Source organism: Triturus cristatus, chromosome 2_2 (genome assembly GCF_964204655.1).
Source record: "Triturus cristatus chromosome 2_2, aTriCri1.1, whole genome shotgun sequence".
In the NCBI taxonomy this organism is placed as follows: Eukaryota; Metazoa; Chordata; class Amphibia; order Caudata; family Salamandridae; genus Triturus; species Triturus cristatus.
The window spans coordinates 853472810-853491490 of NC_140582.1; the positions used below are offsets into that span (position 1 = coordinate 853472810).

The window sequence follows — 18681 nt, forward strand, 5'->3', positions numbered from 1 at the left end:
GAAAATTCAAACTGTTAAACTAAAACTAGACCAATTGGAACATCTTATCTCTCTTAACGCTAACTCCCTTGAAACTCTAGTAACCAAAAATAAATCACCTGAGGCGGGGGGTACTAATAACCATAATAAAAACAGTATCGCCAATAATAGTAATCCAAAGAAAGGGGGAGAGAATAAAAATGCCAGCAAACCATCCGAAACACCTATACCTGTCGACCCTAAGGCTGCATCGGTCCCCTTAGTACGAACAAAACCTGTTCTTTTAGCTCGTACCAAACCTGCAGTGGCGGGCATTGGGGGGCCCCCTAACCAAAATATGGGCAGCACAGTATTAACATCAGAAGTTCTTACTTCCAAACAGGGAACTACCCAAGGGTTAAAACAAACACCTTTGCAGGGGCCTACAGGATATAATGATAACGAGAGAGTACACAAAAGGAAACCACCACCTATAAATTTGCCCCCAGATTCAGCTCCTTTTATGGCAATACTCACAGGAGTACCCCCAGTTTTGTTTAATAAAATGGAATCGAACCAGGAATTAAAGAACAAAGTAATATACTGGCTCAATAATAACAGACCACTTCCTCCTGAATCTAAAACCAAAATACTCAGCGTACGCAGAGTCCCCTGGGTGGGCCCAAGTGATAAGGACCTAGAGGGGGACTGTATCCTGATTAACTTCAGTGATACTTGGGTAAAAGACATCATCTGTGGCAAACCAAGATTTGCTAGAGCCGGGGATATTCAATGTATAGGCCTAGAATATTTTTATCCAAACTTGTATTTTCCTCCCGCGACTTTGCTTTATAAAAACACTGGGCAGACATTAAACAGTGAAACACACCCAGGGTGGGCCCGTAGAAATAGAGCCGATTGGCCAATCCAAAACTACTGGGGCCCTCGGCAACAGTGTGACGGTTTCTTTAGGGGATTAATTCATAACAATAACAACTCCTTGCAAACCCGGCATAATGACTTAAGACCACAATTCCAAGGGGAAGACTATCTAGGACGGTTTCCTAGTAATATCCCGCTAAGAAACCGTTTTGATGCACTTGCAGGGATGGAAGAGATAGACTGACTACCATTGAATTCTCCCGGCGACACTAATGCCCTGATATCAGGAGAGCCGAGCCAGAGAGAGAAGGGTGAAAGCTGTGATGATAACCCACGGGAAATTGTTTCTGTTGATGACGATTGTACATCCAACCCCCAAGTCCCTGAGGCTGGCAATACTAAAGAAAGCGAATCAAGTCCAATCATCTTAAGGCACAATCCGGAAGTACTAACTGAATTAGGTAGACAAAACCAAAGTGCGGTAAGGATGCGCCTTATTTCCTGGAATATTGCTGGGCTCGCCTCAAGATTGGAGGACGAGGCTTGGCTAGATTCTGTGGGAAACTATGACATCCTGTGCTTTCAGGAAACTTGGAGCCGATCCGCTCAGAACATTGAGGGCTTTCAAGCCTTCAATACCCTTGCGATACCCTCACAAGCGGGTAGGGCAAAAGGGGGCCTAATGATGGCAACATCTTTAAAATTATGCAAACTTGTAATCTCTAAGATAGTTGACTCCCCATGGTTTCAAGTGTTAATGTTGGTCAATTTGTTTCCTGAACCATTGCTGCTGATTAATTGGTACTACAATATTTTTGACAATAAAGAGACAAGCGTAATGTTGAATCTGGAGGAGGTTATAGCCAGGGCACGCCTCGAGCAACCCCTATTATTTGTCATCTGGGTGGGAGATTTTAACTGCTCATTATGCACCCATGGGGCCTCGAAGGCGTGTGGTTTAAGTGACTCCTATGACCAACCCTTGTTACACTTCAAACACACACCCCAGGGGGACGCTCTAAACAACATCATTATTTTAAATGATCTATGTATAGTGGAACCCTGGGTTGGTCCAAATTCTGCTCCAATACCGACGTTTCAGGGCAGTAGAGGTATGATGAGTTTTATTGATTTTGTAATTGTCTCTAGTGGACACCTCCATCATGTTGACAAGTTGGAAGTAATTGCTAATGCTGCTAGTGACCACAATCCCCTAAACTTATCCTTGCTTTGTCCCGTCAAACCTAAACATTCTGTTTGGGAGCAACCTGTAAAGTATAGTAGGAACAAAGGTATTACACTTAAATGGGGTAAAATAGACGCGGTAGGTCTTGAGGCTGAGATCCTAAATAGATTTAGCTCTGAGTACGAGGCATGCTTAACAACAACAACCACACCTGAAAAGGTTATAGGGAATTTTGAATCTTTATGTGGGTATGTAGCCGAACGTCTCACAAAACCGAATGGTAAAAGCAAAATGCTTGGTCCTAGATGGTTTGATGCTGCATGTTCGGCAACACACAGATCTCTGAAAGCAGCATTAAAACAAAAACCCAGGGACATAGAAGCGGTTAGAGCATCTAGACTGGCATATAAAGAAGCCATAAGAACAAGGAAGCTGGACTTAAAAAACCAAGCTTGGGAAGATTTAGAGAAGGCCTCGGAATTGAAGGACAGCAGGCTCTTTTGGGAAGTTGTTAATCGCCCCCTTTTTACAGGTAATGGCAAGGATAACATTGTGATGCAGATTGCATGTGAAACATGGGAATCACACTTTGGGAAGATTTTTAATCCACATGGCACTTTACCCAATGAACCATCACTAGGAGACATTAGGGATTTGGTGGTCTCTCAGTCTTCCTTGTCCCTGAGTGCATCGTTCACTTTACAGGAAGTGGAAGATGCTCTGTCGAAAGGCACACCATTAAAAGCACCCGGCCCTGATCTAGTGCCTTTGGACTTTTTTAAACATAATATTAAGGTTTGGGCCCCCTTGTTATTAAATGTTTTTAGAGCAGTCGTTATTAGCCGTATTCCGGCATCATGGAAGGAGGCAGTAGTGGTGCCAATTTTCAAGAAGGGCGATAGATCAGATCCCCGATGCTATCGCCCGATCTCACTAATTGATGCATCGTGTAAGATACTGGGTAGGGTCATTTTAGCTAGATTGGAAACTTGGGCAGATTCGGTGGGCCTCATTGTGGATTCCCAATATGGGTTCAGGAAAGGTAAAGGTACTGTTGAACAGTGCCTGAACCTGGCCCTGATCATAGGGAAATACATGAAGGCAAGGAAATCCTCCATCCACCTTGCCTTCATGGACCTTTCAAGTGCATTCGACACTGTGTGTCGGAGCAAGCTGTGGCAAATGATGGAGGTCATGGGTTTCGAGGAACCCTTGGTCACCTTGCTCCGTAGACTCCATGAATCAACCACCGTAGCCATAAGGTTTGGGCCAGGGGGAGAGAAAACTAAGTCTATCCTCTCAACTGAGGGCGTTCGACAAGGATGCATCTTAGCCCCTTTTCTATTTCTTGTATACACCAATGGCCTGGAAAAATACCTGTTGGATAACTGTCATGACTTTCCAAAGGTCAACGGCAGGAGCATTCCAATGCTCTCTTACGCCGACGACACGGTACTTATGACACTCACAGGAAACAGTATGCAGCACTGTCTTGATGCCTTCCACAAATTCATGTTGGACCTAGACCTTAAGGTAAACTTTGCCAAATCTTTTGCCATGGTCTGTGGCCCAAAGGGCACAAAAACTAGAAAGTTTGTAGTTAACAACTCTACTATTGAAAAGGTTGAAAACTTTAATTATTTGGGTAACCTTTTTAACAACAAACTAAGTTGGGCCCCTCTAATGCAGACCCGAGTCCAAAGTGCTAGTCGCTCTATAGAGAGTTTGTTCCGTTTCTGTGGCAAACTAGGACAAAAACCTGTCATACATTTAAAAACTTTGTATAAAGCTAAATGCTTGTCGGTGGCTACTTATGGGGCAGGAGTTTGGGGGATCGAAAGCCCTGACTCACTACAGATTATGGAGAATAAATTTTTAAAGCGTGTATTGGCTACTCCATCAGGCTCCTCAAACAGATTTGTTCACAATGAAATAGGTCTAAGTTATGTGAGTGACACCATTCGCCTTTCTCCTTTATTGTTATGGGGCAAAATATGGCAATCAAAGGACTTACAGCTTACCAGAGATATCGTCCGGGATTGTTTAAGATTGGCAAACATGACACAGATCCCCTGGCTATCATATGTTGATGAAATGTTTCATAAGTTAGGCCTGGGTGATATTTTTGACAACCCCGAAAACATACAGGGAAACATCAAAGCTGTAATTAAAACAACCTATTGGAAATCACCGTTTGTGAATTCCCTGGTTAGCCCTTATGCTCCTAAGGCTACTTTGTTGCACCAGTTTTATTTATCCTTTACAAACCATGTGCAATGGCGATTCTACCTGACAAGGTTTAGGTTACACACCCTGCATTTTCTCTTTGCGTTCCCTAAACAGGGGGGTTGGTGTGAGAGACTGCCCCCCTGTCCTTGTAATGACAAAGATACCCAAAGCACGATGCATATTGTTCTTTTCTGTCCTCTATATAAGGACCCGAGAATCAGGTTCATTAAGCCGATCCTTAAAGAAAAGCAACCATGCCATTATGAAGAGGGCTATGATTATTTACTATCTCTATCTTCACCTGGTGTTTGCTGTGCAATGCTAAATTTTATAAGGGTGTCACTTCTGATTAGGAAACGTTACGGCTAAATCTGGCACCATGAAGCCGACTTTTGTTTAACTATATTGTATATTATTGCATCGTGATTTTCTGATTTTTTTATCTGTTTTAATCGGCATTTTAATGTATGCCCTGGCATGAAGAACCAATGAAATCATTTAATTGATTGGAAGTAATAGCTTTGGGGTTTTATTTGTGATTATTTTTTAGCTAATGAACTCTAACAGTTTAGTGTTATAATTGTAAGAATGCTCTTTAAAATTGATTCTGAAATAATGTTTGTAAATGAAACTGTTTGACTTTTATGATTCCTTTGCTTTGAATCGAATAAAGTTTTGAAAACGAAAAAACGATCAAATTATACAATCCTGTATAGTCCTTAACCTTACTTCCCATTAGCCAGCCTTCCAGAGCCTTAGTGGCACAATCTACAAAGTCAGTCCAGTCCTGAGTCTGTGTCTTCTGGGTATCCCTGAACAACAACCTGTATTGTTCAGTGGTTAGGCCAAACCCATCAATCAGAGCACTCTTCAGGACAGTGTAATTATCTGCATCCTCATCACTAACTGTGAGGAGCTTGTCTCTGCCTTTCTCAGAGAAGGAGAGCCACAAGATAGCTGCCCACTGACTTTGGGGTACCTGCTGTACTTTGCAAGCTCTCTCCAAAGCAGTTATCCATTTGTGGATGTCATCCCCACACTTGTAGGGAGGGACAATCTTGCTCAGGTTTCTATTATCATAGTGCCTGTCTCTATCCTTAGGGATATTGCTGCCACCAGTGGGTTCTGACCCACTCAACTTTTGTTCTCTAGCCAGAGCAAGCTTCTCTTTGGCAAGGGCAAGTTCTTCCCTCTGAATCCTCAGATTAGCTTCCCTCATTCTGGCTTCATGCTCCTTTCTCTCAGGGGAAGTCATTCCCCTGTGAGAGGAAGCATTAGAGATGTTAGAGACATGGGAGTGGATGGATTCCCTTCAAGGGGATCTGTCCCTCCTGCTTCTCTGTGTAAGCCTACTTGGGGGTCTGTAAGGGGGGACCCCATGCAAACTCCCATGTAAGCTTAGGTTAGCCTGGCTAAGTCTTCCTACTTGGCCCTGGCTGTCTACCTCTTCATCTGAAGTCTCCTCTGACTCCTCTGTGGTGGGTAGACCCTCCTCTGTACCTAGGGTACCTGCCTGAGATGCCCTAACAATGTCATACTCCTCTAGGAGTTGTCTTAACTGAAGGAGGGTAGGGTTTGCACCCTGTTTTATTCCTCTGGAGGTACACAAGTGTCTCATCTCCTGGAATGTTAAGGTATCATATCTAGAGGGGGTCTTCTGCAGACCTGATCCTCCTGAGAGAGCATCCACTTGATCTCCTCTCAGAGACATGATCTAGTGAGGGTGTGGTGTGTGCACCTACCTACACTAGTTGTATCTACTAAACCTCTCTAGTAGTTGTAGTCAGGGTGTGTTACTCCCTTCAACCTACAACTACAAAGTCCAGTAGGACTTAAGTATTATAATCTATGTTATATGTACCTAGACAATATCTGTGTGATCTTTCAATTTAGTATCTCAAGATTACAATGTATTACAACAGCAAGCTCAGATCCCAACCGCTGCTCACCAATGTGAGAAGTTGGCCTGATGTATGATGTCACTAGTTCTAGTGTACACCTTATATCAGTCCAAATACCCTTATGGTGATTGGTTGTAAAGTCAACCTTATAGACCAGCTATCCTAGTGGTAGCATGGACAAGAGCAGTCTTAGGCTAAACTCTGAATGGCATGTGAAGCCAGCTGTGATACCATATATAATCCCTTGAATACCAAATGAAAGGACACCACAACAGATATATATATAAAATAAAGTGTATTTATTCTAGTCAAACCCTCAGCACTCTTTATGAGATTAGAGGTAAGTACAACACAGTCTTATTTAAGCATACATTAAGTCACACAGGTAAGTAATACAGTTGGGCCCTAGGGGCCACGCAAACCATATACTAAGTAAGTGGTATAAGAACCACTGTCACGGAAATAGAATAGGCCTAGGCCTAGGGAATCGCTGGGGCTACACTACACTAGCGTTAGTTAGGAAGTGGGAGGCCCACGGGATTCGTGTGCAGAGTGGAAACACTCACGCGTAATGCGTAAAAGTCAATAGCAATAGTACAGTTTAGAAAACGGTAGATTTAGGACACTTCCGGAGTAGCTAGGAAGTTGAGACTTGAAAACTAGACACTAGGATAGTCACTATCCTGATGAGCACCGGAGTACCCAAGTTACCTAGCCCACAGGCTGCGGGTGCATAGGGGTGAAGATGTGTCGTTTTCGTCGTCGACTCCTATGGATGCCTGAAGAAAGATGCTGACAGGCAGTCAGTGAAGAGTGTCCGGTGGATCCCAAGGCTGGGATCAAGAAGAGAGGAAACCTGCAAGCAGAAGGGACAGAGTCAAGGTCACTAGCCAGTGACCACGTGGAACCAGGAAGGAACCAGGCGATGTCGTGAAGATTGCAGGTGAAGGTGGAGCTTGTCGCTGCAGCCAGGAGGACCAGGAAGCGTCGAGGACGACCAGGACCAGGAGGCGAGCTGTCCCACGAAGGCTCTTGCTGTCGGCGGCGTCGAAGTTGGACTAGGACTCACCAAGCCTTGGCAAGCGGAACCCACGAAGAACGGAGGACTTGCTTCTGGTGCAGACCAGGAAGGTCTGGGGTGCTTCTTCTTTGCAGAGAAGCGGGAGCCAGTCTGGAGGAGCCAAACCAGCGCAGAAGATTTCAGGGTGCGTCGTCACAAAGGCCACTGGCCAGCGGGCAAGCAACCGGACAGACGCGGCAAGCAGGAAAATGCAGAAGGGCCCCACGCAGGACTCGTGGAGTGTGGGGGGCTGATCTTCGGTGCAGATGGTGCTTGGGGTTGGGGCTTCTCAATCCCCGGTGCACAACTTCGAGGGTACCTCAGAAGCTGCGCTTTAAGTTCCTAGCCACTTTTCCCAGGTAGCCGGTCCCACGTCGCTCGTCGCCTCCACGGATCTCAGCTTTGCTGTGGATGTGGATCAGGGTCGGAGAAGTCTGGAAGTCAAGGCTCTGGTCGGGCTCTGCAGTCGGTTCCTCGTAGAACGTGGGCAAAGCAAAGGGTAGTCTCTTGATGGTGCCTGTTTGCACAGGGTAGCCACTCCTTGGCTACAAGGGAGATTCTTCAGTCTTCTTCTTTCGTCGAATGTCGAAGGTCCAGAGTTTCTGTTCAAGTTTGCAGGTTCAGGATAATCTAAAGTCTTGAGGCCCAACTCCCACTCTTATACTAATCTGGGGGGCTGGGATACCTGCTAGGTCACGCCTTATGGGTGGGACCTGGGAGGGGGTGGTTACACCCACTTCCCTTTGTCCAGTTTCGCGCCAGAGCTGGGGCTGGAGTGCCCCAGCGCCGGTTTGAACTGGACTATGCAAGGAACACCTTGTGTGCCCCAGGCATGTCTCATTCCTTTCAGCCCATCCTGCCCCAATACACTAAAGGCTGTCTGGGGAGGTGCTAGCACCTCCCCAAGCAGTAAACCTATTGTCCAGGCCTCCCTGGCTGGGATCACTCCCAGCTGCAGGAGGTCAGACTTGTGTCGTGGCAGCAGCATCCATTTTGTGATGCTGACGCTTTGGTAAGAGGCTAACAGTTGAAGTATGATTTTAACATGTCTTTCCCTCTAGAAGGGGGGAATAATATTCTCCTGTCCAGAAATGGCATGGGGGTATTATTCCACAGTGTTAGACACCTTACACGACATGTTTCGATAAAGCCAAACCATAGTTACCATAACCGTCTAAGATTATAAGGCACTTTAAGAGTATATGGTAGGCTATATCATAGAACAGCTATAAGGACAAGGTTCCGAAAGCTGCAGACAGGCTCAGCTCATGCTAGAGCACCATCTCACATGTTACCAAGCACTCTGCCTCCAGGATTGTCAAGGCCTGCCATAGGAGTGACTGATAGGTACACATGTGTCTATATGTAAGTTAGGTATAGGAATACTACACCTAAGCAAGGGGTGATTACACGACCTTGCCCCAGCTGAGTGATCAACCAGTTGTGTCAAAATGGAAGGCCAGGCCAGGGGTGGCATAATACATGCTGCAGCCCCTGGTAGGCCTAGGGTACACCTATGCCCTGGGTACCTAGGGTACACTGTACAGGGGCCAATAAGGTGATCCTATCCAAATGGGTTATGCACCTAAAGTACATAGTATTAATTTAGAGAGAGAACAGCAGGGCTGTGGGTCTGATTAGCAGGCCCACAGCCACATCTAAGTCGAAAACCAGTAAAGCAAAAGCAAAAAGTGGGGGTGAACATAGAAAGCAGACCCTACTCTCCTACACTGTCTACTCTTAAAAATTAAACAAAAAGGTTAATTTTTTTCTTTTTAAATGTATCCCATTTCCCTTAAAGGAAAATGGGTTGCGATTAAGAAGAAAAAAGACTGCTTTATTTAAAAGTAATCCCAGATATGATAGCAGTGAATCGTAGAGGGTCACAAATTGCGACTTACCTCATTAATATTCATGAGTTAGGTCTATTTCCATCCCACCATCAATCACTAATGAAACTCAAAAGAGTTTCATGCATTAGGAATAGCGATTTCCTAACTGCGATTCACAAAGAAATTTCAATTAGGAAATGATTATTCCTAACTTTCGTGCATCTGGCCCTTAGTACGATATAAGCTCAAACAGTTCAACAGACTTAACCACATTTGATCCATAAGGACCAAAACAGGTTCATAAGAGAGAAAAATATCTCACTGTGCGTTCGGCTGCTTTTCTAGGACCATTGGCCCTCCAGATATTTTTCAAGAGGTCTCACATGCAGACTTGCATTCGGAACAACAGAAATGCAAGAAGCAACAGAACCAAGGCATAAAGATATGTGATGGTCTATAGGATTGGTGTTGCTCAACAGATAGTGCCATTTGTCCCCGATTGACGATACTCTCACCTCCAAAGGAAACACATTCTTTATGATGTGTTTATATTTGCCCCTGGATGAGATAGAATTTCATCATGTGTTGTTACTGATTTTTGATGACTAATCAGTAGGCCTAACCTGAAAAGCAACATTGATGTTTCTAGAAGTCTTGTTTTACATTTGATGGCCAGTGAATCTTGATTAGTCAATCATCTAGGAAAGGATAGATAAATACCTTGATGATGGAGCTGGGTCGCCACAACTATTATGCATTTAAAAAAATTTCATAGGGCAGATTTCAGGTCAAATGGAGATACTGCACACTGAAAATGAGAAGTGCTACAACAAACCTTAGATATCTCCTGTGGTGATTTGATATAGAGGTGTTAAAGTGTTTCGCAAGTCTATTGCTTTTAGGTGTGGAAAGATTTGGTAGACAGCGAGCATCGAAAACATCTCCCTGTTCATCCGCTTGTTGGTGAAATGTAGATGTACAATCAGTCTGAACTTTGGTTTCAGATTTCTTTTCTGACTGAAAAATATCTTTAACATATCCTGTTTGCCCTATGAGGGGCTTGAACTGGTTTGACTGCACATTTCTGCAAATACAAAGATGCTTCATCCTAAGGATTAGATGGTGCTTCAATGCTGGTTTTGAGGGGGAACAGGCAGTGGGGCTGCCTTGAAACAGTGAATATTCATGTTGTAAAGTATTCAGCAAGCATTTGACTGTTGATATTTTTGCTCTATTCCAGATGATGAGATATCCCCACACCGTGGTAGTGAATGGAGAGCAGAGATGTTGGGGGAGATTATACAATGTCTCTGGTGGCTGGCTAGTGGATAAAGCTTCCCAGAGGTGTTAGAAGGCAGAGCTAATGTGGACGTGCTGTGAAAGACTCTCTCTGGTATTGATACCTCTGGCCTTGCTAATGATTAAGGGCATCGAAGTGTTTGAACCCTAACTTGTGTAGTAGAGGCAACCTCTGAGCATTAACTGGGGGATTAAAAACCTTTTTTTCATAATTTTCTCCTTTCTTTCTTTTAAAATGTCCTCTTCCGTATGTTTCATGTGGTGCTCTACCAATATTTTGACTAGGGGTGCCAGCCAAGACCATTAGCTCACTAAAATTGTAGAACATCCTACTTTTCCCGAACAAGTAAGTGTAGTAAAACGTTTTAAGTGGCGAGCATTGTTTTTTGGGAGAGTAGGAGGTGGATGAGATGGTAGTCTAAGATATATTTTTTTTAAAACACTTAATTGATAACACAAAGCATTGGGTTAAGACAGCATACACATCTGTGATTAGGCAAAACAACATCATGACTGCGATTCACAACCTATTCCGGGACAAAAACTTCATTAATCCTCACCAATGAACCTTCTGTTATATTTGTGACGCCCTCGCAGGGACAAGGAGACAATAAAAATAAGCACGTGGTCCAGCTGCAGGGACTTTCTATCATGACGCGGAGGCCCCCACAGTCCCTCCCATTCAGGTCAGCAACTCACACCTTTCTCTCCACAATTCCACTGTGGGAGAAATACAGATATCACCTCCATATTTGTTCCGCTTTCCCCACTTGTGGTCCCACTTTTTGGGGCAACCTCTCCCTTTGAACACCATTTTTTCACCAACCATGGCATAATCCATATCCGTCGCCCATCCCCTGAGCCGTGGCGTCTCCCCCGACCCCCACTTCTGGGCAATATTGCGTTTGGCAATTGCCCATCTCATCGTGACCCACGCTTGTTCCGCTTGTGAGAGGTCAGTCGCCTCCCAAATGTTAAGGAGACATAGTTTGGGGGACGGATGAATAGGTTTACCACACGCTCTGGTCAGCTGTCTGGAGACCTCTGTCCAATATTGTTGTATGTGCGGGCAGTCCCAGATGATGTGTGTGAATGTGCCTGTCTGGTTACATCCCCGGAGACACAGCGGGTCCTGTCTCCTACCCATCCGAAACAGTAATTTAGCATCGAAATAGACCCTGTGGAGCATTTTAAGCTGTACCAGTCGGAGTCGCATAGGAATCGCGACTTCTCTGGGAGAGGCAAGGGCCTCTCTCCAATCCTCATCCTCAATCTCCCCAGATCAGTTTGCCAGCTCGCCCTTAATTTCAACATTGGGTCAGGTCTGTTATTGACTAATTTTTTGTATGTGAGGGAGATGGCTTTACGGTCCATAGGATCTAACAGTAGCCGATCCTCCAGAGGGGAGGAGTCCGGTAGGGGGGCATCCCGCGGCATGGCCTAATCATTGGCATGGCTAATTTGAAGGTACCTGAAAGTCTCAGACGGCGCAAGGTGGTATTTAGCTTGATGCTCAGTAAATGTGGCCTTTCTCCCCTTCACCCACATATCTCCTACCCTAGAGAACCCAATCATGTCCCACTTGGTAGTCTAAGATATTTTTTGCAAAAATGTGGTTTAATTTTGATCCAATATTCTTAAATATAGCGATACAACATGTGTAATTGTATATATAAAAAAAGAGGATTACCTGAAAGAGACCCTTAATAAATTAGTGTGCTTTCAGTCATGAGCTCCAAGGACAGTAAAATGTGTTTTGGTTTGTTTACTCACAGTACTTCAAATAGTACCTGCCACCACTTTCAACAAATAAAATGCTCAAATGAGGCATATTATTATTTGAAATGTAAAAACGTTTTTTTTTTTACATTGGTTTCTTTCACGTGCCTTATTATTTAATCCTCCATATGACCAGATCACAAGTGCGACAAAAGTTTGTTAGCAAATGTCATCTCTTTAAAGCCACATTACAGAAATGTAGATATGTATGAGAAGCGAATATGCAATAGTTTATTGAATATTGTTTTCTGGGCTCTGCTTAATTACAAATTACATTTCAAAATATTTAAAACAAACAGATAATGCTGCATGACAAAACATTTTTTTGAAAAGTCTCATTGTCTTCCATTATGCTTACTGGACTGACTCCAGGTCTGGTGTGCAAAAGCACTCCAGGCCCCCCCTAGCGCCAAGATGTTGTCAAACAAGGAGGAATCTGAAAAAGGGAGGTTGATGATGTAAGCAAAGCATCCGAACTGAGAATGGTCATACGCAACCTTAGTGATATTTGTAAAGTAACACCATTTTAATAACCAATTGCTGCCAACTCATCTGAGTCTAGCAGTGCTGATGACTCATTTGCATACCAAGGAATCTTCTCTGACCATCTCCTCTAAGTCTTGCTGTCACTATGGTAGATCATACAAAGGATTTAATCCCTTCCCTGAGCTCCATTTTGTAGCACCAAACAAGAGCCGTTTCCTGGCAGTTTTTAATGCTGTACCTGCCGTGGCGTACATTTTCCGCTCTGTGGTATCCATTCTCTTACTCTCCAGGCCACGGAGCACAGCTGTTTCACAGGAAGATGCATGCCAACACCTGACCGATGTGACTTATGATAGTGTTCAGTTTCAGATCAGATTTTAAACAGTCCGGATCCTCCTGGAGATGCTTCTATGTTTTTATGGAGGTATGGTGTGCCAGCCGTCATGGTGGCAGGCATGAGAAATTTCTCCACTGCCAATTCTAGAAGTCCTGGAACGAGAAGAAGAAGAGGTCATCCTGAGGCCCTCCATGATTATGGAAACTGTTGCTTTTCAGTGCTTCCACAGAGATGTTCAATTTAGAAGCACCTGGAAGGTGGTTATCTCATCCACTGATGAGGCAGAAGCTGCAGCAGATGTTGTAGTATAGGCAGACCTGGGGTTGTTGCCATCGGAATGAGACCAGGAAGAAGACACAGAAGGAGGCCTTTGATTTTTTGGTCTTATCGGAATGCCCGGGGGTTCCTGTCTCTCAAAGAAGATATTAGCACATGGGGTGAAGTGCCCCCAGCTGAAAGTTCTATAGGTGTTACCTTATAGGAGATATAGAGGTTGTATGTGTGAGCATCCTTGGAGGTGGAGGTAGGTTAAAAGGTCTCAGAGGGGTCTGCAGTGGGTCTACTGCAAGTATAATAAAGCAGGGTGGAAAATCTCAAAATTAACCTGCACAATGCTGAGAAATGATTCAATGGTGATCCCAGAGTCTGTATCAAAAGAGAGAGGGAGAAGCAATCATGCACTTGGAGCACTTAGACATTGATGGTGAAGCTGTCGCCATATGTATGGAGTGTCTTGACATTTAGGATTTCAAGTCTGGTGATGCCGTAGTTGGGGCACGGTCTGAGCCAGACTTTGATGTTGACCAAATTGCGGCTAAAGCTCTCAACAGCAAAGTCATGGTCTTCGACGGAGAACAGGAACGCCAGAGAGAATGGCGATGCCAGTGCCTCTTTTCCAGACCTCCTTTTTCTAGATCTTCATCTGTGGAAGTCTTTATGAACTGCTCACTCCTCTGTAGAGGCTGCATGGCTGGTGAGATTTTCCTGTTTGTTCTTCTTTCTCTGCTCCTCCTTTGTCTTTGGATCTTCCAGTTTGCCGCTCAGGCTAATGCCCTCATTAATTTTTAAGATCCTCATCAACATCTTGGTACAGAATTCACATTCTTTCAGTGAATGTGAAGACGGGAGACACACAATGTGTATGGGTTAGAAGCAGTGTCCTTCTCTCATAAAGGGGTAGTTGACAAATAAAAAGGGAATTCTAACAGGAAAAAACCTGCAGAATTAAAAAAAACAGATTCACTCATTTGGCAGTCGTTAAAAAACTTGTAAAAATAAGAAAATGGAAATCCAAAAAACAGAAGTGCGAATAACCCAAAGTGTTTTAGGATCTGACTTATGCGAGCCGGAAAAATACCTGACTTTGTGAGGCAACTGCTGGTACAAAGCATCAAGTGTAGTGGAAGCTCCTAGAGTTTTAAATGGGCAGGATGTTTTTTTTTCTCAAGCTTCTTCAATGTAACCCTATCATGCTGCACTTTCCCCACAATATTAGAAGGACATGCAGCAGTTTGGGTTGTAGATGCGACAATCCCATTTTGAGAGATGATTATTTGGAGTTTGGCAGGTTAAGTCTCAAAAACAATTTGCCTAAGATAGGCTCCTGAAGGATGCTTAACATCATGTAGACATATTGGACTTTGTCCCTTTTCTGTTGTAATATGGACAGGTATATTGATATGAAGTGCTGAGGGCCCCCACAGGCAGCAGATAATTTTTCTAATATTTATACAATGCATAAAAAAGACTTCTCAACCTCACAGAGAAATTGCATTATATGTAAAAAAAATGGTAAAGGAACATTCAGAACTACATTATGTTAGAAATTCAGAAAATCATCTTTTGCTTCTATGAGACCACAAATGACAGAGGGCCAAGAGAACCACTGTGAGTAATTTGTCAATTATTACTTGTAAATTACCACAAACAGTTTTGCTATCATTTTATACATCCTTGGAATGCATGACGGTACACATCATGGTTTGGCATCAAACACAAAATATATGTCAACTGTGAGTGAGGCATAGATATCTGGATCCTGTATTGCAATGAAAGCCTGAGGGTTCGGGGAGAGACATGTTATAAAATACTTTGCCAACAGTACAACAAACGTAGCATCCATTCATCTGTGCATGGCAAAAGAAAGGAAGTGATGTCAACTGCCAAAGACTGTAGCTTTATAGAGCTGCTACGTCCCTTCCAGGGGTAACTCTAGCGGATGATCCAAGCCTGACACTACCATAGCGCCACAAAATACCCAACTGGTGATTTGCTGCATAAAAACATCAAGTCCACCACCTGACACTTTAAAATGCAGGTTCTGCAAAAAGGAATATTCATTAGTAATACATATTTCAACATTCCAACCCTTAAAGTCTGGTCAAAACATACATACCTTCCATAATTAGCTGGTAAGATAAAGCTTCCTGTTGCTGTCGTTCCTGAAACAATTAAGAAAAAACGGTCATGTCACAGCAAACGAAAACACAATAATGTGCCTTATTGCTCAATATCTTACACCAAAACTGTTCAGGAATTAAACACGTTTAAGAACATGGCATCATAAATATTATGTTTCGGCACTGAATGGGTACATGGCTATTCACATTAATATCATCAATATCAAAGCCTGAGAAACTACCGAGGATGTGGCAATGAGAGGGTAAGATTAGGATGCAAAAAGTTCAGAGCAGTTTAGTGTAGCTAGAGTAGCAGTGAGCAAAAATGAGAATGGCAGATAAGAATAGGGAAGGACACAGAACATGTGGTCACAGGCTAGGATAGAGGGCACATACTGTGGAATAGGAGGGAGGAAACTAATTGAGATACAGAGCAAAGACTGGGACGAAAAGTGCACATATATGTAGACCAGCTATCTCAATCTGTGTATTTTAACTTGCGTGAACGTTGCCCTATTATTTGTGCATGTTGAGTTGGCCCCTAATCCTAGTTGACATGCTGCCTCTGACTCGTGTTTACCATCAGAGAACAAGGCTGTTGAAGGAAATTAGTGAGACCCTCAAAGAGTAATGCTGAAAATAATAGAAGCGCAGTTGTGTGATGTTGATATAAAACAAAAATAAATAAATCAATTTGCCTCTGGGAAAAACAGAAAATAGCAGCTGTGTGGTTGTCAATAAATGGATCGAAATGTATTGTTCATGTTATTCTATCCTATCCAGGGTGGATGCACAAATGTTCCCTAGGAGCAGCCTGAATGGAGAAGTGTGGTGAAAATTCAGAAACTGCATAGAAAGCCCAAAGGGAAATGGGAAGTTCAGTCTACGTGGCCATTTTGCTCAAGCCTACCCAAAAACAGAAATTTACATGCAGCCTCCCAACCTTAGCGACTAATTTTTGGAAATTGCAGCATAATACAGAGAAGTATTCTAAGGATTAAGTTCTGGTTTGGAAACAAACTTAATTAGCCTGAAGTGAACCTACATAGGATATGAAACTAAGTTGGTGTTGTACATTTCTTTTGGATCCTATGCAATGTGAGGAAACAGACAAGCCTCCTCACCTTATAAAACTGTTGAAATACTCATGACACATACATTTTGTTTACTTGGTGGTCTGTGTTAAAGTAAGTGATTAATTGGTGTCACTGAAAATTAATTCTGATAAATGTTTTGCAACAATAAAGTGTTAATAGAACACACTTTTGTAAGTATGTCAGAACCGAAGATGATGTATGCATAGAAATTGACGTTAGTTACGTTAGTAAAAAAAAAAAGAGAGTACAATTATGTTGAGGCTTGAATAAAATTGATTACTGAGATAATATTAATGTTACAATTCACAGAAATTATAATACACATTGTGAAAGTACATCACAGCCATAACAATTGATAGATGACTTAGAACAGCAATAAGATCCTAAGGATCTTAATCTTGACCAATAGATATCAGTGACCAGCACAGTGACAAGTCAGAAAGGTGTTATCCAGTATTTTTGATTTCTTTCTTATATTACTTCTTTCCCAGAGTCTACTGCTAACCAACATACTGCTATTGTATACGGCTGACTGTAGATACGAAGGAGTGTTGAAGAGTACATCATTCCCACTGGATCCAGAATTCAGGATAGTGCATTCTCACAGACTGTCTGGCCCACATTTTCACCCATTCGTCCCAAACTACTCAATCTCACATTTTAGAGATAGCAACTAAATTACACCAGGAGGACAGTTAAAAAATGTCTAAGAATAAAATCTAACAACAGGAATTAACTGGGGTCAAACAGGAAAGAGGTATCATGCACAAGTCTGAAAAGAATGAAGCTAGTCAAGTGTAGTTACACTCGGATTCCAGAAACCCAAACTCTTGGCGTGGCCACTTCTGTTAGAAGATTACAAGTTTTATAGCAATTCCCAATATGTCATTAGCACCAAAGGATTTACAGGGGATCCAAAGAAGTTCACACTATTCCTTTATCACTTTTATGTAAATCTACAATATTTCCAGATGACAATACTACAGCAGTCTGTGTCTGGTCATATTTAATTGGAAATGGCTCTTTTATTTTCAAAAAATGTTACTGGCATTTAAATTTGACACATATGTAATATATACCATATACAGTATGCATCCATATATCAAAGAGTATGCCAACAGGCAGAGGATAAATAGACACATACATGCACTCAAATAAAGCCAAAAGCCACCATCTATCTGAAATTGATTTTGGACCTTAAAATTCATGAATTCTTACATGACTGCCGATTTTTGGTCCATAATATTAGTTCACAATACGATAAATATCTGGTGTTTTTTATAGTCCCATAATTATTTGTCATCCCAAAGTGAAGAAGCTGAAAATCTTCTAATTGGAGTGTTCCATTAGTAGAGTGAATTGATTCATTATCGAAAAATATGTAACACGTCTGTAAACAAATGCAAAAATAAGTTGTTTGACAGAAAATCACATAATCTTTCACCGGATAATGAATTATCTCATTTACAAACATGCACACAAAGATTTGTTAAGTTAGTTCACATTTAATCATTTAGTGGTTGAGACTGTTTGGCCTAAAGAACATCATAATTTCATCAAGGTCCATGAAGTGAACTGAAGCATGTTCTGGCAGTTGTAGATCCCTCTACTAAGTGTGGAATACTTAGAAACTTAGTGCTTGATTTAGAGTTTATCAAATGGAGTAAAGACAGACAGGGTGATGGACAACTTTACATCAGCCACATTGCCGTTACCCTGTCTGCCAAATTTAGAGATGTCTGCTGGCCCTGCAGATATCTTTATACACTGGCAAGAACTACTGTTAATTTAGGAAAAGTTTGACAGCCAGCTCCATTAAACCTGATGGATGGCCAGCTTTCAAAGTTTCCCAAAGTTTTTTTATTTTCCAAAGTGGGAGTTTATGTTCGAATTTTGGGGGGAATTTTAATTTTACTATCCTTCACTGCCGGTGGCAAAGAGTATTTAAAAAAAAATAACCATTAACCGCACACTCTAAATAGGGTGGAGAGTTGAATGGCTTGCTTCTGGTGGTCCCCATTACCTGGGCTGATATGAAGAAGATTTACGCCAATGGAGTAAACATAGGCATAAATCTGGCATTCCATCCACCTGTAAATTGGGCAGGCAGAACAGGAGTTTGGTGGAGAGGGTACTCCATCACCAGTGCGATGGAGTACCCTATCTGCCAAACTCTAAATCAGACCCTAAGTGGTGGAGCTATATAACTGCTAATCTAAACACCATTCAGAGAAAA

At 42.6% G+C, this 18681-nt stretch overlaps 1 protein-coding gene across 4 annotated transcripts in view; it reads right to left on the reverse strand.

The window, feature by feature from the left end:
• The window catches only part of N4BP2 (NEDD4 binding protein 2), a 1530410-nt gene that overhangs the window by 623437 nt on the left and 888292 nt on the right, over nucleotides 1-18681 (reverse strand). For all 4 annotated transcript variants that reach the window (XM_085642232.1, XM_085642233.1, XM_085642234.1 and 1 more), the window contains one exon: nucleotides 15345-15390. In XM_085642232.1, coding sequence (XP_085498358.1) covers nucleotides 15345-15390 — 46 coding nt within the window. The remainder of the gene's footprint in view (nucleotides 1-15344; nucleotides 15391-18681) is intronic.